The sequence below is a fragment of the Danio aesculapii genome, chromosome 25 (genome assembly GCF_903798145.1).
Source record: "Danio aesculapii chromosome 25, fDanAes4.1, whole genome shotgun sequence".
NCBI lineage: Eukaryota > Metazoa > Chordata > Actinopteri > Cypriniformes > Danionidae > Danio > Danio aesculapii.
In genome coordinates, this window is record NC_079459.1 from 37,201,939 (window position 1) to 37,225,842 (window position 23,904).

A 23,904-nucleotide genomic window follows, 5' to 3' on the forward strand; every position below is an offset into this window, starting at 1 on the left:
AAGCTAAACAGCACTTGTAGCTCAAAACACAACTTATTAATGAGTTTAATACAAAAGTGTATCATGCAAAAATACAACATTATAGATTGAGATGTGAACAAGGGAACGTCGCTACAGAAAACTGAACTCCACAAACGCTGCTTCTGTATAGTCGGATATTGTGTTTCTAGATTATGGTTTAGCCGATGCGTTCACCTCAGAGATGAACAGACTGAGTTTTTCCAGGTTTTTCCTTTTGATATCCAGCAGGATTTCTGTCATAGCGGTCTGGAGCTTCTGTTGCAGGGCTGGATGTTTGGAGATCAGCATCTTCACCACCGTTCCCAGAGTCCTGCAGTCCTGTCTGTACAGCTGGAGAAGAGGAACAGCAGATTATGGAGGTACTTTACAAACAGAAAAATTTATTATTGATTATAACTGATAAAATACATAATACACTGATATATATTACATAAAAACATGTCAAAAACATGTCCGAAATGTGTAAAAAAAGACAACAATAAAAACATCTAAAAACATGTTAAAAATGCATAAAAAACATGTGAGACATTTGTAAAAACAACAACAAAAAACACACAAAAACATGTTAAAAATGCATTAAAAAACATGTCAGACATTTGTAAAAAAAACAACAACAAAATATCCAAAAACATGTTAAAAATGCATAAAAACATGTCAGACTTTTGTAAAAACAACAACAAAAAACATGTTAAAAGTGCATAAAAAACATGTCAGACATTTGTAAAAAAAAAACAACAACGTCCAAAAACATGTTAAAATGCATAAAAACGTGTAAAGAAACATGCCAATAAAACATATCAAAAACATGTCAAAAATTATAAAAAAATATTAGAAAAGACCATACAAAAACATGTACAAAATATTTAAAATGGCAACAAAAAACATGTCAACACATAATTAAAAAAAAATATATATATTTATAAAAAAGCATGTCAAAAATATCAACAAACATGGAAAAATGTGAATACAAAAAAGTAAAAAAATATTTAAAAACCCCATTAAAAACGTCAACTATTTTGCATCAAAAAGTCAATGTCAAACCATGTTAAACCACACAAAACCATGTCAAAAAAACATGACAAAAAAACAAGTTAAAAGAAATATGTCAAAAGCGCATCAAAAACATGTCAGAAATTTGTAAAAAAAAAAAAAAAAAAAAAAACTATATATATATATATATATATATATATATATATATATATATATATATATATATATATATATATATATATATATATATATACTATATAAAACTATATATGTATAAAAACATCAAGAAATAGTTTAAAAACACATTAAAATTCGCCCCAGAAAGCTCAAAAATGTCAAAAACGCATAAAAAAATTGAACTGTCTGGTTTTGACATCAAGGTAGTTAGTAACATGCGTTGTAAATGATAAATAAAACTTTCATCATAATCATTTTTGTGTTATTTTATCCTATTATGCACAGTACAAGTCGTTGCAGCACATATCTGACAGTAATGTAGTGTTGGGAAGCGTCTGAAATAGTGTGTGTTAGCAGCTGCTTCGTCTGCTTTAAAGAGCTGGACGGAGCTTCTCTGTGTGTTCAAACACACTTTGACCTGTGAGTAAATGACTGGCTGTAAACTAAACTCCAGCAACAGCTGAAGCTCTAAAAGTGAACAGATATTTCACACCGCCACGCTTTACAGAGCGACACATTCACCCTCATCTTTAAAGATGTGTAAAAAAGTTTACTATGCTCCGGTGTGAACGTCCAGGACTCCTCATTAACACATCAGCTTTATTTGAGCCGCGCTGTAGAGAAGATGATTTCCACAAATGAGTAAACAGAAATGTATTCCTTTATTAAGCTCAAAATAGAAAAGACAAAAACACACCATACCAGTCAAATCAATACATTTTCAGGAAAATCAAATCAAATCTATTCATCTGAAAGCTTCAATTCCAACATTAACACTGGATTTTGTCTCTCGCTCATTTTTATCTGCTGTGTAAAGCATGTTGAGATGTCCTATTAAAGGCACTATAGACAATAATGTTTATTATTATTATTATTATTATTATTAACATATGATGTGTTCTGAGGCCAAACTGTGATTCTTCAAGAGTCTTTTAATAATTAATGTCAGAAAATAATTATTGCTCTAAAACTGTTTCTCTGCAGCACTAAAGCAAGTTAAGTTATACAAAGTCATATCTGTAAAGTTAAGATTGAATATTTGTAGAGTTAAAACTGTGTTTCATTCATGCCAAAAATCATTAGAATATTAAATATCATGGTCTATTGATACATGTTGTGAATTTCCTACTGTATATGAAAACTTTCAGGTTAGAAATATTTAATTTGCACAATTTTATAGGTGATTCTCTCAATTCAGATCCCAGATTTTCTTGCATATCAACTTATTATAATATAATATAATATAATATAATATAATATAATACAGTATAATATAATATAATATAATATAATATAATATAATACAGTATAATACAGTATAATATAATATAGTATAATATAATATAATATAATACAGTATAATATAATATAATATAATATAATATAATATAATACAGTATAATATAATATAATATAATATAGTATAATATAATATAATATAATACAGTATAATACAGTATAATATAATATAATATAATATAGTATAATATAATATAATATATATAATATAATATAGTATAATATAATATAATATAATATATATAATATAGTATAATATAGTATAATATAATATAATATAGTATAATATAATATAATATATAATATAGTATAATATAATATAATAATATAATATATATAATATAGTATAATATAGTATAATATAATATAGTATAATATAATATAATATAATATATATAATATAGTATAATATAATATAATATAATATAGTATAATATAATATAATATAGTATAATATAATATAATATATATAATATAGTATAATATAGTATAATATAATATAATATAGTATAATATAATATAATATATATAATATAGTATAATATAGTATAATATAATATAATATAGTATAATATAATATAATATAATATAGTATAATATAATATAGTATAATATAATATAATATAATATATATAATATAGTATAATATAGTATAATATAATATAATATAGTATAATATAATATAATATAATATAGTATAATATAATATAGTATAATATAATATAATATAATATATATAATATAGTATAATATAGTATAATATAATATAATATAGTATAATATAGTATAATATAATATAATATAATATAATATAATATAATATAATATAATATAATATAATATAGTATAATATAATATAATATAATATATATAATATAGTATAATATAGTATAATATAATATAATATAGTATAATATAATATAATATAATATAATATAGTATAATATAATATAGTATAATATAATATAATATAATATAATATAATATAATATAATATAATATAGTATAATATAATATAATATAATATAATATATAATATAGTATAATATAATATAATATAATATAATATAGTATAATATAATATAATATAATATAATATAATATAGTATAATATAATATAATATAATATATATAATATAGTATAATATAATATAGTATAATATAATATAATATAATATAATATAATATAATATAATATAGTATAATATAATATAATATAATATAATATATAATATAGTATAATATAGTATAATATAATATAATATAGTATAATATAATATAATATAATATAATATAATATAGTATAATATAATATAATATAATATATATAATATAGTATAATATAATATAGTATAATATAATATAATATAATATAATATAGTATAATATAATATAATATAATATAATTTAATATAATATAATATATATAATATAGTATAATATAATATATAATTTAATATAATATAGTATAATATAATATAATATAAAATAATATATATAATATAGTATAATATAATATAATATAATATAATTTAATATAATATAATATAATATAATATAATATAATATAATACAGTATAATATAATATAATATAATACAGTTATTTAATCATTTATAACTTTTTTTTGTAATTGTTAGACAACTTTTACTAAGCATATAAAGAAAAAAACTGCATACGATAACAAAAAACAAGAGTGTAAAAGTTGTACAAAGAAAACCAAATAATAACATTTTTCATTTTAATATTTATTTAATAATATAATAACATTTTTAAATAATCACTTCATTCATTCATTTTCTTTTCGGCTTACACCCTTTATTAATTTGGGGTCACCACAGCGGAATGAACCGCCAACTTATCCAGCACCTTTTACACAGCGGGTGGCCTTCCAGCCGCAACCCATCACTAGGAAACACCCATACACTCTTGCATACACACACACACACACACACACACACACACACTCATACACTACGGCCAATTTAACCAACCCAATTCATTTATACCGCTTGTCTTTGGACTGTGGGGGAAACCAGAGCACCTGGAGGAAACCCACACCAACACAGGGTATATAATCACTTAAATAATTAATTATGTTTATCTTTTACATTTTTTTTTTTTTTTGACATTTTTTAAACGGATAAGAAGCGAATAACGAGATGAAATTTACAACAGCAGTAAAAAGTAAGTATAAGTGTGAGGCGATGAGAAAAGTGTAAAATTACAAGCTCTTAATCCTCCAAAAGTCTCTCATTTTTTTCTCAGACCAGCGTCATAAAACAAGCGCAGATTCTGGGCGATATTTGAGCACAGAGCTTTATAATCATGTGGAGAATTATTGCACACAATCACCCTGGAGCTGTTCTGAGGCCAGCGCACAGCATTATATTTATACACAAACTCATAAATACACCAGCGAGAGACACGGCACGGTTATCTGTGAGCTGCGCTGAACGCAAACAGGATGAACACAATCAATTCCTCTTGAATGTTGAGCAGGAATAAAGAGTTCCATTATTTCTGCTCAACATTCAGGAATAATGTATTCGCTTTACTCTGTTTGCATGCAGTTTAAATCTACTGGAGTTATTTTCTGTCTACAGACGGTCTGTTATGTGCAGAATCTCTGTTTAATATCAAAATAAAATGGGAGATTAGATAGATATCTCACATAATAACAATATATCAATATATCAAAGAGTAAGTCATCGTGTGTAAATCTAATAGTGTGTGTGTGTGTGTGTGTGTGTGTGTGTGTGTGTGTGTGTTTGTGTTTGTATGAGTGTATTACTCCGCTCACATACAGCATCAAGCAGAGGACACTACAGTTTGACAAATATTGCTGCTACAAATTTTGAGGCTTCTTTAGTTGATAATGTTGTTTAGATTGCAACTATGCAGTTTATTTAAAAGGACAGTTCCTATTTTAAAATATAATTTCTGAGAGACAGCACGTCATCGGCCATCAGCGGCCGCTCTTTATGCAAAGACAGTTGACTTCTAAGTGGATCTCTCTCTTTGTATGTTGCAGTGCTGTATTTATACCATAGTAATACTGTGATCTCCTGATTGCAAAAGAGAAATACTGGGAGATATCTCTGTAGACTGATGGCATTTCCTGCTGTTCAGCCTTATAATCTTACAATGTGAGCAAAATCAGCTGTTCTGTCAGCACTTTAGACATTATGCTAGAGAATCACTCAGACACTAGCTCTACAGTGATGTGTGTGAATGAGCAGCGGTTTCTGCTGTTCTGATGTCAGCTGCTGATGTGAATGAATGGTGGAAGAAAGTAGTTCCTCATACAAAAGGGTTTTAGACTCTCCAGGTTTGATTTTCTTTTTTATAGACACTGAAAGTCATTGTTCAGTTAATGCACATTTAAAAGAGGTGTTGTACAATGATTATGTCGTCTCTGATTTAGAAGAAAAGGTATGGCGTATTTACCCTGCTGAAAAAAACAGCTTAAACCAGCCTAGGCTGGTTGACTGGTTTTAGCTGGTTGACCAGCCTGGTTTTAGAGGGGTTTTAGCCATTTCCAGGCTTGTTTCCAACCATTTCCAGACTGGTCTTAGCTGGTCAGGCTGGAAAATGACTAGCTAAATCCAGCTAAAACCAGCTTGACCAGCCTGGTTTTAGCTGGACACAGCTGGTTTTGGCTGGGCTCCCAGCCTGGCTAGGCTGATCAAGCTGGTTTTAGCTGGTCATTTTCCATCCTGACCAGGCTGGAAATGGCTGGAAACCAGCTAAAACCAGTCAACCAGCCTAGGCTGGTTTAAGATGTTTTTTTCAGTAGGGTAGTGAGTTACGCAACCGCAAATCAGTTCAATCAATCGACCGCGAATCAGTTCAGTTTAGAATCAACCGAATTAATAAATGGAACGTGAATCAGTTCAGGAATGGCGACATGAAAGCAGAGGTCCTACAATCTCATCTGTAACACAGCAAATACTGTAGATTATTGTCTCGTTCTGTAGCATCTTCAGTTGGTGAACTACAGAAGAGTGTGTTATAATCTGGATTGACAGCGGATGGGTTTTAATAACGCTTACATGCGGTGCTGAAGTTTCTCTCGTGACGATCCTTGAAAGTGTGTCATTGAGAAACAACCACACATGTGCAAGAGTCGTATGAAGCAGCATCATAATTATGCAGCACCGAAATTCCTGCCCTTCTCATCATTGTGCACCAACAGGCCTGAGACTATAGCTCAGAGACCAGCTTCATCTCAACCTCCTGCTCTCTGAATATATATATATATATATAAAGGACTCTTCATAATAGTTTCTTTATCCTTGATTTGTGAGTAGTCAACATGATGCCTTTACAGTCTATATTGTCAACTTTTCCTTCATTATTATTATGCGCAGGCCTACGCTCATTTGATGTATGTTCTGTTTCATTTAGATAATATTGTTCTGTGATGATGAAGATATCCTATTTGAGTAAAACACCAACAATTTAGTACATCTGTGTTTCCTTTAAGGTTATTGCACATTAATAGTGTTAATATACATACTGAGCGTTCACTGGCACCGTAACAGTAACTAGTGCAACGATTACGCCATTGAACTGTTGTATAAATGCAATATCACACCAGTAGCAGTGCGATATGCCTGTACATCAGCACTGGTGGGACACAAGCGCCTCCCACCAGAGCAGATACACGACCACATCGCACTGCTACTTATGTGATATTGCTCATATATATATATATATATATACACACACATACACACACTACCTGACAAAAGTCTTGTTTTCTATCCAAGTTTTAGGAACAGCCAATAATAACTGGACTCCTAGTTGATGATTTGGTATCAGAAGTGTCTTATATGAAAGGTAAAGGCCTCTAGATTTATTTGAGCACAGTAAAATCTGATCATGTCTTGATTATGACTGATTTGATTAGGACAGTGCGGTCTGACTCTGCTTAGACTAAAGTCTGCTCACTGAACCTTCAATAATGTCCAGTATAGAATATGTGCTAATGCTGCAGTGGAAACAGAATGAATATTGTGTCTGACTCCATCATGAGCTTGGAGGACTGCATCCATACATCTCTGACATGACTCAAATCACTGATTAATAAAGTCATCTGGAATGGTGAAGAAATGCAGGACTCCCAGAGTTCATCAAGATTCATCTCCTCCTCCTTCATCTTACCCCAGACGTGCTCAATAATCTTCATGTCTGGTGACTGGGCTGGCCAATCCTGGAGCACCTTGACCTTCTCTGCTTTCAGGAGCTTTGATGTGGAGGCTGAAGTATGAGAAGGAATTTGTGAAGGAAAACATGAATTTTTCCTTCATTTAACACTGCGTTCAGTCTGTATCTGACACACAGAGTTGCAGCGAGACTCAGACTGCTCTTGTCCTCAAACGTGCTCTACATGTTCAGTCGTCTCTGTGATTATGTGGGGTATCTTGTATTTCACTGCTCCGAGTGTTTCCCACAATCCTCTGTAATGAGCAGGTTTCCTCCCTTCACACTCAATTACAGGACATTTGTATCGCAGCCCTCAAGACGTCTGGAGGATTAGTACACTGCCAGATCAGAGCTGCGGCGCTCTGACACAGACTCAGGACTCAGGAGCAGTCTGTGTGTTCCTGTCTGTCTGTGTGTGTGTCTGTTTATCCGAGTGGTGTATGTGCATGTGTGCGTCAGTGTTTGTCTATCTGTGTCTGTGTGTGTATGTGTGTACGTAACTGAACCAGGTGACCAGTCTCAGGTGACTGAACCCTGAATTTCTGAAAACTCCAGCCAGGATGAAGACTTTCAGAAACTCTGCTTCAGTGTGTCACTAAAACCTTTCTGATTGGCCAGCACAGCTTCATTATTCACACCAATCACAGCATCACTAGCTCTAGTTTACTCACAGGATGTTGTTCACTTCACGCAGATTTTCAGATTGAATTATTTGAACTTGGCGTCACGGTGGCACAATGGGTAGCACGATCACCTCACAGCAAGAAGATCTCTGGTTCGAGTCCTGGCTGGGTCAGTTGGTGTTTCAGTGTGGAGTTTGCATGTTCTCCCTGTGTTGGTGTGGGTTTCCTCCGGGTGCTCCGGTTTCCCCCACAGTCCAAACACATGCGCTATAGGGGAACTGATCAACTAAACTGGCCATAGTGTATGAGTGTGTGTATGGGTGTTTCCCAGTACTGGGTTGCAGCTGGAAGGGCATCCGCTGCGTAAAACTGGAATAGTTGGCGGTTCATTCTGCTGTGGTGACCCATGATGAATAAAAGGACTAAGCCGAAAAGAAAATGATCTGAACTAGACTTAATTCATGCATCTGCATTGATTTTATATTCGCCTCACTTGTGCAAATGCTTCATTTCACCTTTATTGAACGCAGCTTTTAGCGCCCCCTGCTGGTTCAGCATCACGGTGCGCTTTTGCATTTTAGCGAAGAGATTTTTTTTATGAAAGCAAAGTTGAAAAAACTCTTTATAACTTGATATTTTATAAAACATCCCAGTTTAATTGTGAACATAACCAAACTGAAGGCTGAATCCGGCTTCAGTATTAATAAGCATCACAGAAATATCCTAAAACACTAACAGAGCCCAGAATCCAGTAAAGATGTGGGATTGAGCAGGCCAGTGATGTTGATTTCTCTCAGATCTCCTCATTTTCTGTGATTCTCCAGACGAGACGCGTCCAGAAACGCTGAATCAGCAGCGATAATAAACACTCCACTCACAATGACAGTCACTCCCAGAGACTCTACAGGATCTGGGAAACCACACAGCAGAGCCACCAGTGATTATAATAAAACAATGACATACAAAAGACAACTAAAGCTCACTCGGGTATTTACAGCGCTTATACTTACACTGCAGCGTTTGCGGAAGGTTGAGGAAACGTTTTGCTCTTTATTTTTTATGTTTCAATTGGCAGAAGAAGAATAAACGGTGATTTAAAGAGCACTAATTATGCAGTCATGACTTTTATAAGGGGTTAAAACACAGTAACAGTGTGGGAATATCTCCAGTGAATTAATTGTGTTTGTTCTAATCAGACTTGATCATAAGGAAACAATTTGATTGACATTCTCCCTGTGTACGTGTCATCAGAGGGGGAAAGCCCCGCCCACTAGTCTCCCTCATTAGCATAAACACAGCCCTGAGTGAGAAGCAGCCGTCTGTCCATTAGCCATTAGAGTGTTTGAGCTGCTGAAGATAATGTCAGCATAGACTAAGAGGATTATAGATGTGGAGTTTTAGATGAACAGAGACAGGAGCGACATAGACTGACAGAAGCATGAAGCACACACTCACACCTGACCAGCGCTCACAACACACACACTGCTGTTTTGCATCTGTCACTATGGTGAAGTATAGAGATTTATAGCTCCGCCCTCTTCTGAAAAGAGCACAATCTCATTTGCATTTAAAGCGACAGTCACCAAAACACCACGATTAGGATCAAAGCCTGAAAGGGTCAGTTTCACAGAGCTGGAGAACATTATCTGTGTGCTATTCTCAACTTATTCTGAACACACACACACACTCTGGAGACATCATGATTTTACATCTTGTACAAAGAGGTATAATAGGTCCACTTTAACACAGAGATAAAGCGAGGACCACACAAACTGTAGAGCGCAGTGGGAAAGCAGCGGTCTGCAACACATTAGGATTAAAACTCAGCACTGTTGCAGCAAGTGAAGCGTCTTTCTCAAACACACACACACACACACACGCACGCACACACACACACACACACTTAAAAACTGCTGCAATCACAGAACGGGGGTCATTATCGGTGGGCTGGGACACATTATGAGCGTTTTATCACTGAGCGTCTAATAGGTCTGCTGGATGTCTTTGGTCGAGGGTGACTGCAGTGATGGATGGAGTCTGGGGAAAATCACTACCAGCCATTTCCAGCTCACTAAACTGGGCTTAAAGGGGCAGTTCACACCGGAAAACATGAATATTTGCTCATTATTTACACTTCCTCAAGTGCTTCTTAACATTTCTTAGTTTCTTTCTGCTGTTGAACAATAAAGAAGATATTTTGAAGAATGTTGGAAACCGGTAACCATTGACTTCCATTGTAGGAAAAACAAATATTTTTGAAGTCAATGGTTACAGGCTTTAGGAATTCTTCAACAGATGAAAGAAAGTCATAAATGTTTGAAACTAGTGAATGATGGGTAAATGATGACCGAATGTTCATTTTTGACTGAACTATCCCTTTAATTTGCTGACATTTTTCTCTACGGTTTTAACTTAAAGGGACAGTTCACCCCAAAATAAAATGTACTCACTATTTACTCTCCCACAAGAATTCCCAAACCTTTATGAGTTTCTTTCTTCTGTTGAACACTAAAGAAGATATTTTGAAGAATGCTGGAAACCTGTACCATTGACTTCCATAATAGGGAAAACAAATACTATTGAAGTCAATGGTTACAGGTTTCAACATTCTTCAAAATACCTTCTTTTAGAATTCAACAGATGAAAGAAAGTCATAAATGTTTGAAACTAGTGACTGATAAGTAAATGTTGACCGAATGTTCATTTTTGACTGAACGATCCCTTTAATTTGCTGACATTTTTCTCTACGGTTTTAACTTAAAGGGACAGTTCACACCAAAATAAAATGTACTCACTATTTACTCTCCCACAAGAATTCCCAAACCTTTATGAGTTTCTTTCTTCTGTTGAACACTAAAGAAGATATTTCTAGAATGTTGAAAACTGGTAACCATTGACTTCCATAGTAGGAAAAACAAATGCTATTGAAGTCAATGGTTGCAGGTTTCAACATTCTTCAAAATACCTTCTTTTAGACTTCAACAGATGAAAGAAAGTCATAAATGTTTGAAACTAGTGAATGATGGGTAAATGATGACCGAATGTTCATTTTTGACTGAACTATCCCTTTAATTTGCTGACATTTTTCTCTACGGTTTTAACTTAAAGGGACAGTTCACCCCAAAATAAAATGTACTCACTATTTACTCACTATTTACTCTCCCACAAGAATTTCCAAACCTTTATGAGTTTCTTCCTTCTGTTGAACACTAAAGAAGATATTTTGAAGAATGCTGGAAACCTGTACCATTGACTATAGTGACTTATCCCTTTAATTTGCTTTGCTAAAAAGCTTTGCTTATCATTTACTCTCCCTCAAGAGTGTTCAAACCTTTATGAGTTTCTTTCTACTGTTAAACACTAAAGAAGATATTTTGAAGAATGCTAGAAAAGGTAACTATTGGCTCCCATAGAAGGAAAAACAAATATTCCTGAAGTCAATGGTTACTGGTTTCCAATATTCTTCACATGATCTTCTTTTGTGTTCAACAGTAGAAAGAAACGCATCACTGTTTTAAACAAGTGAATGATGGCAGATGTCCAGTTTTAGGTGAACTATCCCTTTAATACTGATACAAACATCTAAGAAACGCTCTTTTCCTCCAAAACCCCTCCAGACCTCTGAAATGAAAGCATGCAGTGTTGCGGACGCACCTTCTCCATCTCCTGAGCTCTGCGTCTGATGGTTTCTGATGGTGTCAGTGTCTCCGCTTCATCACCCAATCCTGGAATCTCATCCTGATCAGAAAAGAAGATCTGCAAAGCAGGAGATGTGCTCTGATACCACTGTCCGTATAAGCCTGAGAGAAGAACAGACCTCTGCTCTAATGTCTTCAGGTTTTTCTGGAAGATCTTTATTTGGTAACACTTTACTCGAAGGGGTGTCATGATTTATACAGCTTTATAATCATGATATGAATCTTGAACCTCGCTTTTCAATATGCTGTTGGTTTGGCAATGTGGCGGTGAAACAGAAACTTATGGAATGGTGTTGTCCACCAAGGCATTAAGCAGAGTAGCCTACTGAATGGTTACAGAAAGCAAAAACTATTGAGTATTTTGAGGGATGTAAACAAAAACAATGGTCCCAGCGTATTTCCTGTTATACAATTCTCATTTCTATAGCTACTGAGAATCCAAAAAGAGCCACATATTGATAAATAATGTTATGAGAGCTGTTCTAACATCAGGTTATGATTGAATTGCCTCTTGTTACAGTTATGAAGTAGTTTGATAACAAGCAGGAAATGTTGATGGGTCAATGACATGACCACATTGAAATGATCTATACTTGTAGAGCGTACTCATCCGTTGTTTACTGACTTTAAATTGTATGCCTAAAATGAAAAACAACAGATATAGAGGCTCTTTTATTCCCACTGCTGTAAGATTGTTTACATCTGTGAGAGTTGACTATGTTGTGTGTTTATAGCTGCATCAGTAATTGCTCATTGGGCTTTTGGTAGTAAACTTGACTTGAAGTATACCTTGCTGGCTGATGTAGATGTGTGTGTAGGAGCTCCTTCAGACGCTTCACTGGAGGACTGCTGTTTCTCTACAGCCAGAAAACAGAGAATAAACATCTCTGAATGAAACTCATCCAGACAGGATCAGAACAATCCCTCTATAATGCAAATCTCAAACACTATCATTGTTGTAAATGTGCTGGATATCTCAGAGACGTGTGTTTAATCACTCCTGAATATCTCAGAGACGTGTGTTTAATCACTCCTGAATATCTCAGAGAAGTGTGTTTAATCACTCCTGAATATCTCAGAGAAGTGTGTTTAATCACTGCTGAATATCTCAGAGAAGTGTGTTTAATCACTCCTGAATATCTCAGAGAAGTGTGTTTAATCACTCCTGAATATCTCAGAGAAGTGTGTTTAATCACTGCTGAATATCTCAGAGAAGTGTGTTTAATCACTCCTGAATATCTCAGAGAAGTGTGTTTAATCACTCCTGGATATCTCAGAGAAGTGTGTTTAATCACTCCTGAATATCTCAGAGAAGTGTGTTTAATCACTCCTGAATATCTCAGAGAAGTGTGTTTAATCACTCCTGAATATCTCAGAGAAGTGTGTTTACGCTTGCGCTCTGTTTCTACAGACTCTCACTCGTCCACAAACAACAAACATCCCGACGCAACCAAGTTCATTCAGATTCCAGCGGTTTCCAGTTGAATCCAAACAGCTCAAAGGTACAACTGAAGCATGATGTTTATTTCTGTTGTTGATTTGTGCTGTAATTACACTGAATGCAGAGGAACTGAGAGAGAAAGAGGGATTTAGGCTGCTTCTCTGAATAATGGAGGACAGGGCGTTTATTAAACCTGTTTGGAAACAGTTATTGCTGACTAAAAATATAATATTAAAATGACAGATTTATTTTATAGGAAACACAACTTTTAAAGTAACAAATTAAAGATTAAAAATGGAGTTAATTAATTTAACACAGAGATCTTATGCACTAAATGGAACAAAGTCTTAATTACTGTGTTTAAACCCCTAATAAAAGTCAAAATGATTCACCCTCCTGTGAATATATTCAAATATTTCCCAAATGATGTTGAACAGACTCAGGAATTTCTCACAGTATTTCCTCTAATATTTGTTCTTCTGGAGAAAGTCTTATTTGTTTTATTTCAGCTAGAATAAAAGCAGTTTTAATAGTTTTAAAGCCATTTTAAGGTCAATAATATTAGCTCCTTCAGCAATATTAGTGTTGGATTGTCTCCAGAATAAACCACTGTTATACAATGACTTGCCTAATTACCCTAACTTTACCCTAATTACCCTAGTGAAGCCTTTAAATGTCACTTTAAGCTGTATAGAAGTGTCTTGAAGAATATCTAGTCTAATATTATTTACTGTCATCATGACAAAGAGAAAATAAATCAGTTATTAGAGATGAGTTATTAACACTATTATGTGCTGAAGAAATCTGCTCTCTGTTAAACAGAAATTGGGGAAATAAATAAACAGGAGGGCTAATCATTAAATAATAAAGTAAATAATGTGTGTCCACTGCAACTTTGCATGTATGTATGTATGTGTGTGTGTGTGTATGTGTTAATGAGCGTCTGGTTCTGCAGAATGGCCTCTGTGTGTTTCAGCTTTTATTGTGTGTGTGTGTGTAAAACGAGGTGACACATTCTGGCCGTATGAGTGACGACGGCTACAAAACACAGGCCTGTAGTGAAGCCGCCTCTTAACACCACATAAATAAAGACTTTAAAGACTTGCACAGGTGAAAGAAAGAGCCTTGAACAGGACGGATTATTAAACACACACTCTGGCTAAACCCAGCTACTGAACGCTGATAAAGACAGCTTTAATGCACATCGTAAAATTGTTTGTGATTGTTTGGTTTTATACAGCGTCACAGCAGATTATTGTACAACACTGCAACTTTGTTTTGCAAGTTTTTGTTTTGTTTCTAGTCTAAATATCTAAAAAAAACACGAAATCTTAATTTTGACTCATTATTCCTGAAATCAACAATATTTTGTATTTGTCTGGAAAATGCTTCTTGATTTAAGAGTTTGTAGATATTTAGACTAGAAACAAGACCAAAACTCTACATTATCAACATGTTTTAGGATAGTAGCATGTTTTTTTATGTTGCTAGCCAATTGAAGCAATTTGTAATATTTTTAGAAGTTTCTATAATGGTAACACGTTGTCAAAATATTTTGTCAAGTCGCAGTTATATTTTTAACATGTTTCTAGCATGTGTGCATGTTTTACACACATTTTAGTGTTTTACAAAGTTGCTAACATGCTTTAAAAAGTTAGCATGTTTTAACATGTTTCTAGTATACTTTAGCAAATTATTAGCATGTTTTAAGCATGTCTGTTTTCTGTAGGATGTTTGAGCATGTTATATTTTAGTTTGTTGCTAGTATGTTGTTATCATGTTTTAACATCTTGTTAACATTGTTGCGCAATTTTAGCATGTTTTGTCAAGTATGCTTTAGCAAGCTGTTAGCATGTTTCAACATGTAGCATGGTAATATGTTTTGACAAGTATCTAACATGATTAATGAATTTACACCATATCTATGTTTTTTAAAGTTTCTAGCATGTTTTAACATGCATTCATGCTAGTATTATTGGCATGTTGGTTTTTGTCAAGATGCTAGTAACATGCTACCATGTTTTCGCAACTTGTAGCATGTTTGAACATGGTTTTAGTATTCCAGGTTGCTATTATGTTGTTAACATGTTTACCATCTTGTTAACATTGTTCCCCATTTTTAGCATGTTTGTACATGTTTTTACCATCCAAGTTGCTAGTATGTTGTTAGCATGTTTTAAAATGTTAACATTGTTTCACAATTTTAGCATGTATGAACATGTGGTTAGCATGTTTTGTCAAGTATGCTTTAGCAAGCTGTTAGCATGTTTCAACATGCTGCTGGTATGGTAATATATATTTTGACAAGTATTTTACGTGAATAATAAATTTACACAATTTTTACGTTTTACAAAGTTTCTAGCATGTTTTTAGCAAGTTGTTAGTTTGTTTTAACTAAGTATTTATGCTAGTATTTTGGCATGTTGTTTTTTACCAAAATGCTAGTAGCATGCTAGCATGTTTTCGCATTTTTTTGCATGTTTAAACATGTTTTTAGCATTCCAGGTTGCTAGTATGTTGTTAACATGTTTTAACATGTTGTAAACATTGTTGCACAATTTTTATCATATATGCAAGTATGCATTAGCAAGCTGTTAGCGTGTTTTAACACATTGCTGAAACATGATAGAATATTTGAACAAGTAACTAACATGTTTAATAAATGTACACATTTACATTTTACAAAGTTGCTAACATGTTTAAACAAGCTATTAGTATGTATTAGCATGCTACTAGTATGTTTCAGCAAGATGTTTTAATCATGTGATTTTATGCAGAAGCTTGTATGTTGTCAATGTCTTGTAAACATGTTTTCACATTGTTTATCAGGTTAGAACATGTTAGCATGTTTTGTCAAGTATGCATTAGCAAGCTGTTAGCATGTTTACTAGTTTGTTGCTACCATATTGCTGGTATGTTAACATATTTTAACAAGTAACTAACCTGTTTAATACATTTACACCATATTTATGTTTTACAACGTTGCTAGCATGTTTTCGCAACATGTTTGAACATGCTTTTAGCATGTTGTTATCATGCTTTAACATCTTGTTAGCATGTTTTAGCAATTTAATAGCATTTCTGACAAGTATAGTTATGTTTTGTCAACTATAGTTTAGAAAGCTGTTAGCATGTTAAAACACATCATTAGCATGTTTTAGCATCTTGTGAATATAGCATATGATGGTGCAAAACCTTTTTTTGTTTTAAAAGTTAGTATGTTAACATGTAATTAACATGATTTAAGCATGTTTTTATTTGAACATGTTAGCATGTTTTTTTTCCAGTTAAGCTGTTAGCCATTTTAACACTGCTGGAATGCTAGCAAATTTGAACATGTTTAATTTAATTAGCATGCTTTTGCAATTTTTAGGATATCTGAACATGTTAGCATGTTTTGTCAGTTATAATAAAGCGAGCTGTTACCATGTTTTAACACACTGCTTGAATGTTAGCATATTTTAAAAAATAACTAACATGTTTAATTTAACTAGCATGTTATTAGCATGTTGTGAGTATAGAGTGTGAATGTGCAGTGTTTAGCTCTGACCTGTGCTAGCCTGTGCTGGTCTGGTTAGCGTTAAGCCGCTGGTGTTGAACAGGCGTGTTGATCCGCTAGTGCTAATAGTAAAGCGCTGACGGCTCATCAGTGTGATGCTCTGAGGGTTACTCTGAGCTCTGGGTAATGTTGACCCACTCTGGGTTATTCTGTTTCTGCTGATAGCGAAGCGGTGAATCTGGTGTGTGCCGGCGCCTCTTTCAGGCCTGAACACACAACACAACAGCAGGGTTTAACTTTCACTTCAGACATTGCTCTTCATCTTCCTTCAACTGGAATTCAGGAATCCTTCAGCTTAGTTCCTTTATTGATCAGGGGTTGCCACTGAGGAATGAACTGCCAACTATTCCAGCATACGTTTTACACAGCGGATGCCCTTCCAGCTGTAACCCAGTGCTGGGAAACACCCATCACTCTCATTCTCACACACACACTCATACACTACGGCCAGTTTAGCTCATCCGATAATCTGGAATTGTATATTATTATGAATAATGGAAGTCTTTAAGCTCATACTGTCAAGATCAAATGTAAATATGCATTTATAGACATTATTGTTCGAGATAACGAGATGTTACTGGTGTTATTATTCAAAACTCTTTTAGTTTTTGAAATATATAGTAGGTTGTGAGTGAGTGAGTGTGTGTGTTTGTGTGTGTGTGTGTGTGTGTGTGTGTGTGTGTATGTGTATGTGTATGTATGTGTGTGTTTGCGTTCGTGTGCATGTGTGCTTTTCTGTTTGTGTGTGTGTGAGTGTGTGAGTGCGTGTGTGTGAGTGTGTGTGTGTGTGTATGTATGTGTGTGTTTGCGTTCGTGTGCATGTGTGCTTTTTTGTTTGTGTGTGTGTGAGTGTGTGTGTGTGTTTGTGTGTGTGTGTGTGTGTGTGTGTGTTTGCTTGCTTGCGTATGTGTGCATGTGTGCTTTTCTGTTTGTGTGTATGTGTATGTATGTATGTGTGTGTTTGCGTTTGTGAGCATGTGCGCTTTTCTGTGTGTGTGTGTGTGTGTGTGTATGTGTATGTATGTATGTGTGTGTTTGCGTTTGTGAGCATGTGCGCTTTTCTGTGTGTGTGTGTGTGTGTGTGTGTGTTTGTGTGTTTGCGTTTGTGAGCATGTGCATGTGCGCTTTTCTGTTTGTGTGTGTGTGTGTGTGTGCATCTGTGTGTGAACAATTGTGTATGTGCGTGTGCACATGCATGTGTGCGTGTACGACTGTGTGTGCGCAACTTGTATGTGTGTGTGTATGCGTCTGTGTGTGCACAACTTGTGAGTGTGTGTGCATCACTACTGTGTGTGCATGCATCTGTGTATGCACAACTGTGTGTGTTTGTGTGCCTGTGTGAGTGCAACTTGTATGTGTGTGTTCGCATACATGCTTGTGTGTGTGCATGCAAATTGTATGTGAGTGTGTGCGCATGCATCTGTGTGTGCGCAACGTGTGTGTGTGTGCGTCTGTGCATTGTGTCTGTGTGTGTACGCAACTGTGTATGTGAGTGTGTGCATGCATGCTTGTGTGTGTGTGTGTGTGTGTGTGTGTGTGTGTGTGTCTGACCGGCGGTGTAAGCTCCTGATGGCCTGCAGCAGAGCGTCTTCATCAGGTCTAAACTGAGGACGAGCCGGAACAGCCAAACCAGCCCTGAACATAAAGCACAGCATCAGTCATCTACATTAACTTAATTCACCTATAATAATAACTCAACACTTATATCTAATAAAGTTACAGAACAGAACACAAGTTAAAGGACAGTTATTAATATATTCCTCATTAGCTTTATTGCTAATATGTCAGTGTTGTGTTAATGTTTGTAATGTATATATTGTCTATAAGTGATCTTCTGTGTGTGTTTTTAGCAGGTAAAGGCCAGTTAATGATGATCTGGAGCTGAAAACTGTTTGTTCAGCAGTCTCTCGGCTCTGACCTCTGACCTACAGACGGGGCGTCGCCACTGCATCTGAGGTGAGCCAATGGCCTTCAGCTGCTTCTGGCTGATTTGCATACAGCTATGGGTTTAATTCTTATTTAAATGTTACTTTGCGGGTTATATACAGTAAAGTCCCCTGAATTATTAGCCCTCCTGTATATTTTTTCCCCAATTTCTGTTTAACAGAGAGCAGATTTCTTCAACACATCTCTAATCATAATAGTTTTAATAACTCATCTCTAATAACTGATTTATTTTCTCTTTGTCATGATGACAGTAAATAATATTAGACTAGATATTCTTCAAGACACTAGTATTCAGCTTAAAGTGACATTTAAAGGCTTCACTAGGGTAATTAGGGTAACTAGGCAGGTTAGGGTAATTAGGCAAGTCATTGTATAATGATGGTTTGTTCTGGAGACTATTGAAAACAAATATTGCTGAAGGGGACTAATAATATTGACCTTAAAATGGGTTTTAAAAAATTAAAAACTGCTTTTATTCTAGCTGAAATAAAACAAGTAAGACTTTCTCCAGAAGAAAAGATATTATCAGACATACTGTGAACATTTCCTGAATCTGTTCAACATCATTTGGGAAATATTTAAAAGTGAAAAATAAATCAAAGGAAGGTTAATAATTCTGCGTCTGACAAACAAATGCCCTTCTGAACCAAATCAGCAGGATGCCCTTCTGGATCTTTCACTAACTTTGAAGACACGACTGACTACACTGACATGGACATCTGTAATCTAGTTATTTACCTTAATAGACAATAATATAATGAAGGTGTTTACATGAAGTGCTGTAATGGAAGAGTTTCCTGTCATTTCAGGTGACTTTAACTGCAGTTCGGAACGTCACTTTAACTCATGAACATTTCATTCATGCCCCCGTGACAAACTGGGCTATTAGACACAAATAAGGAGTAAAGCCTGGTGAGAGTGTTATGGAGTTTAATAACGCACGCTGAATGGAAAGAAAAAAGCATCCGCATTTCGTGATGTGTGTGTGTGTGTGTATGTGTGTGTGCGCGCACGTGAGGTCCTTTACTGACAGCTACGTGTGTGAATCTTGTGGTAAAATATGTTGAAAAGTCCTACATGACGGTAATAGTCTGATGGTGGTGTTTACTTCAGTAATGCCTCTAATATCTGCATACTCCACATGTCTTCATTCCATTTCTATTCAGTTCAGTGATGACTTTAGTCAGATTAAGGTGATCAGAAATCACAGTTTGGAGCTGATGTAGGCCTACAGTTCAACATTGATGTTTACCTGAATAAACAGTTAGTAAACACAAGCACATCTTATTGAACATCATTTATTTTCATCAGCAATTATCACAGTAGATCAGTTTCTCCAGCAGTTTGTGGTGCATTTTGGAAACAGGAGATGAGCCCCTGGTCTAATGCGCCACCTGGCTTGAGAAAGCTGTTCTCAAAGACTTACTTTAGTCATTATTTGGGTAGCAAACATACTCTGAATGCCTTCAGCAGAATTCAAATGAGCCATTTTAATCTAGATTAATTCTGAGATTACAGTGAGACTAATCTAGATTAAAATCATTTATCTATGCCCACCTATAATATAAACCGAGCAAATTAGTTTTCAAATTAAATTCTAGCAAGATTTAGTTAAAGATTCGGCTGTCTTGTTGTTGACCAACATCTAAAACACAAATGAATCATTCTGAATGATTCAGACAGAGAGTTATTATCATTAACTCTAACATTATTAAATAAAATACTTATTAAATAAAATACTTCATTAAGAGCGTCAGTTTAGATTAAAGTACTTCAGATCCTCCTTCCTAAATGATGAACAGGTTTTGTTTTTGTCCACAATGAGTGTAAAATTATATAGCGTGTTCATTTAATTGTATTTTATATTGATTTATTTTACCCAGGACACTCTTGAAAAGGTTTTCCTGGTAGAATAAAGGATTAAAGAAAATAAATATATATTAAAAGTGAATTAAACTGTCATTTTTACCTGATCTCCATCAGTCCTGCTGGGCGAGAGCTGGGAAAACGCAGCGCCCCCTGCTGGAGCAGACACACAAACACACAATATACGCAATAGATAATACTAAAATAATTAATACACTTTTTTTAGCATTTAGTTGCAAAGTGTGCGTGTGTGTGTGTGTGTGTGTGTGTGTGTGTGTGTGTGTGTGTGTGTGTGTGTGTGTGTGTGTGTGCGTGCGTGTGTGTGTGTGTGTGTGTGTGTGTGTCAGCTTTACCCTTTGCAGATGCTGTGTTCTGTCCCTGTGATCTCCTCTATAATTCAGTCGTGTGTGTCGTCTGAACACCAAACGCACACTCCGGCACGGCTCCTGAACAAAAAAACAACAACGCACACACAGATCAATATTACACACTCAAAAACACTTGTATTTCAGATAAGCCTCATGGTCAATCCCACAGGCTATTGTATATTTATTATAAAAAAATACCATTTAATTGATAAATAAAAAACTATAAACTATTAATCAAATAATAAAAACGTGTCAGTGCTTGTGTATGATTTAAACTAGAAATCACTATAGAAATGTTAAATATATATTATATAAGTGAATGTATAAATTACTGTAAAAATAGAATAACTATTGTAGAAATGAGAGTTGAAATTACTCTGGAAATTACTGTAGAAATAAAGAAATGAATATATAAGTGTAGAAATGGCTTTAGAAATTCAGAAATCATTGTAGAAATTACTGTGAAAATGACGGTAAACACTGTAGAAATAATTGTAGAAATGGCTGTAGAAATGTAGAATTTATTGTAGAAATGACTGGAAATAGAGAAATGATTATACAAGTGATCATATATATATATATATATATATATATATATATATATATATATATATATATATATATATATATATATATATATATATATATATATAAATATATATATATGAGGAAGTATAAATGTAGAAATTGTTGTAGTAGAAATTATTGTAGAAATGACAGGAAAAGATTTTAAAAATTGAGAAATATTGTAAAAAATACCATATAAATAATTGTAGAAATGACTGGAAGTGATTGAAAAAAATACAGAAATGATTGTAGGAAAGACAGTGGAGAGTAGAAATTACTATAGAAATTACTGTAAAGTTTTTGTAGAAATTGGTTTATAAATAGAGAAATAACTAAAAAATACTTTACAAATATAGAAATTACTGTAGAAATGGAGACAGTACAGAAGAAATGTATGTATAAATTACTTCAGACACGGAGAAATAATTGTAGAAATAAAGAAACTACTGTAGAAATATTAAGAAACTACTATATTAGTAATTGTATAAATTAGTGTAGAAATGGCTTTAGAAATTCAGATTTTATTGTAGGAATGACTGTGGAAATGACTGTAGAAATGGAGAAATAATCATAGAAGTGATAGCATAAATGAAGAAGTATAAATGTAGAAACTATTGTAAAAGAAAATGTTGTAGAAATGACAGGAAATCACTTTAGAAATTGAAAAATAATGTAGAAACACCATATAAATAATTGTAGAAATGACTGAAAAAATACAGAAATGATTGTAGGGAAGACAGTGGAGAGTTGAGTAGAAATTACTGTAAAGTTATTGTAGAAATGAGTGTAGAAACGGAGAAATTACTAAAAAATTACTTTAGAAAAAGTGAAATTAAAGTAGAAATGTCTGTAGAAATTACTTTAGGCATGGAGAAATTACTGTATAAATGGAGAAATTACAGTAGAAATGGAGACATGACTTTAAATTATGTTAGAAATTACTGTAGAAAATGCATTAGACATGGAAAATGATTGTAGAAATTGCAGTAGAATTTAATAGAGAAATGACTTTAGAAATGTAGAAATGAGTACTGAATTGATTGTTGAAATGAGTGTAGAAATGACTGCATAAACGATTACAGAAATGTGTGTAGGACTGTAGAAATGACTGTAATTAAGTGTATAACTGACTTTAGAAATATAGAATTGCTGTAGAAATGAGAACAGAATTGTTGAAATGCGAGTCCAGCTGTGTTTGGTCTTACTGCAGTGTTTCTCTGGTGGATCTGCGTGATGTTCTTCACTGAAACACAATCACACTCATCATTATTGATCATATTTCACTCATAATTCACATATTGATTCTACATATCAATACTCACTGATGTTTTCTACTCTCAGCTCGATCTACAGCAGAGAAATACACTTTACTTTATTCATAATCATCAAATCACCTGTCATAATGCTGTTATGAAGATCAATAACCTTCATATGAGCGCTTATTAATGTGAATTATTACTCATGCTGCATTCATTATATACTGATTTACATTACTGTGGTGAATTTAAGGTAAACTATTCTTCTAATGCTCTACAGATTGATAGTGGATAACTTATAGATTCACTTTTTATTGATCACATTTAATTATCATTAATAAACATCAGCTCACTGTAGATTTACGTTATGACGTGTAATTATATTATCATTGACAGACGATTAAATCCCGTTTCTGCAGCAGCTGTTATGATATGATATTTAATAATCCATTTTTGTCAGTACCTCGTCGGTGTTGTTGTCAGATGTGAATAGTTTTAATATATGTTGTACTAATTAATTACTAACCGTGATCAGTGTAAAGCACGTGATGATGATGATGATGATGATGAAGCTCTTCTTCAGCTCATTGCGGTTAATGAGAATCAGCGAATCATTGGCGCTCCCTGCTGGACAAACGTGTTGTTATTATAATTTTGAATAAACCAGTTTGGCACTTCCGAAACGGTCACGCCAACGTCCAATGTCAACTCACTGCTTTTATTATCTGGTTTAATGTCAAATATAAAGCGGGTCTCATACCGGACATGACGCACTGCATTACCTGCATGTTCCTGCGCTAGCCTGATGCTACTCACACTGCGTGTTTACTGCTTGTGCTTTTATCTGGTTTACTCTTCAACAACTAAAATAATGCTGATTTA

At 33.8% G+C, this 23,904-nt stretch overlaps 1 protein-coding gene across 1 annotated transcript; it reads right to left on the minus strand.

The window, feature by feature from the left end:
- Positions 1–62: 62 nt before the first annotated feature.
- Positions 63–23,154, minus strand: LOC130219620 (periphilin-1). Its single transcript, XM_056452060.1, has 9 exons — positions 23,089–23,154; positions 22,972–23,009; positions 21,185–21,277; positions 20,935–20,987; positions 18,570–18,653; positions 17,010–17,224; positions 12,808–12,875; positions 11,975–12,076; positions 63–351 (listed from the first exon to the last, which is right to left on the minus strand). Coding segments are annotated over exons 1-9 (834 nt in total). The 5' UTR covers positions 23,090–23,154; the 3' UTR covers positions 63–171.
- Between the last annotated feature and the right edge of the window lie 750 nt (positions 23,155–23,904).

What these genes read in the sequence shown, in the direction of transcription:
- LOC130219620 (XM_056452060.1), bottom strand. An exon ending in TCCACCAGAGAAACACTGCA is followed by an intron (nt 21,278 to 22,971) that starts GTAAGACCAAAC and finishes TTTTTTGTTCAG; the next exon opens with GAGCCGTGCCGGAGTGTGCG. An exon ending in CATCTACATCAGCCAGCAAG is followed by an intron (nt 12,077 to 12,807) that starts GTATACTTCAAG and finishes CCTGCTTTGCAG; the next exon opens with ATCTTCTTTTCTGATCAGGA.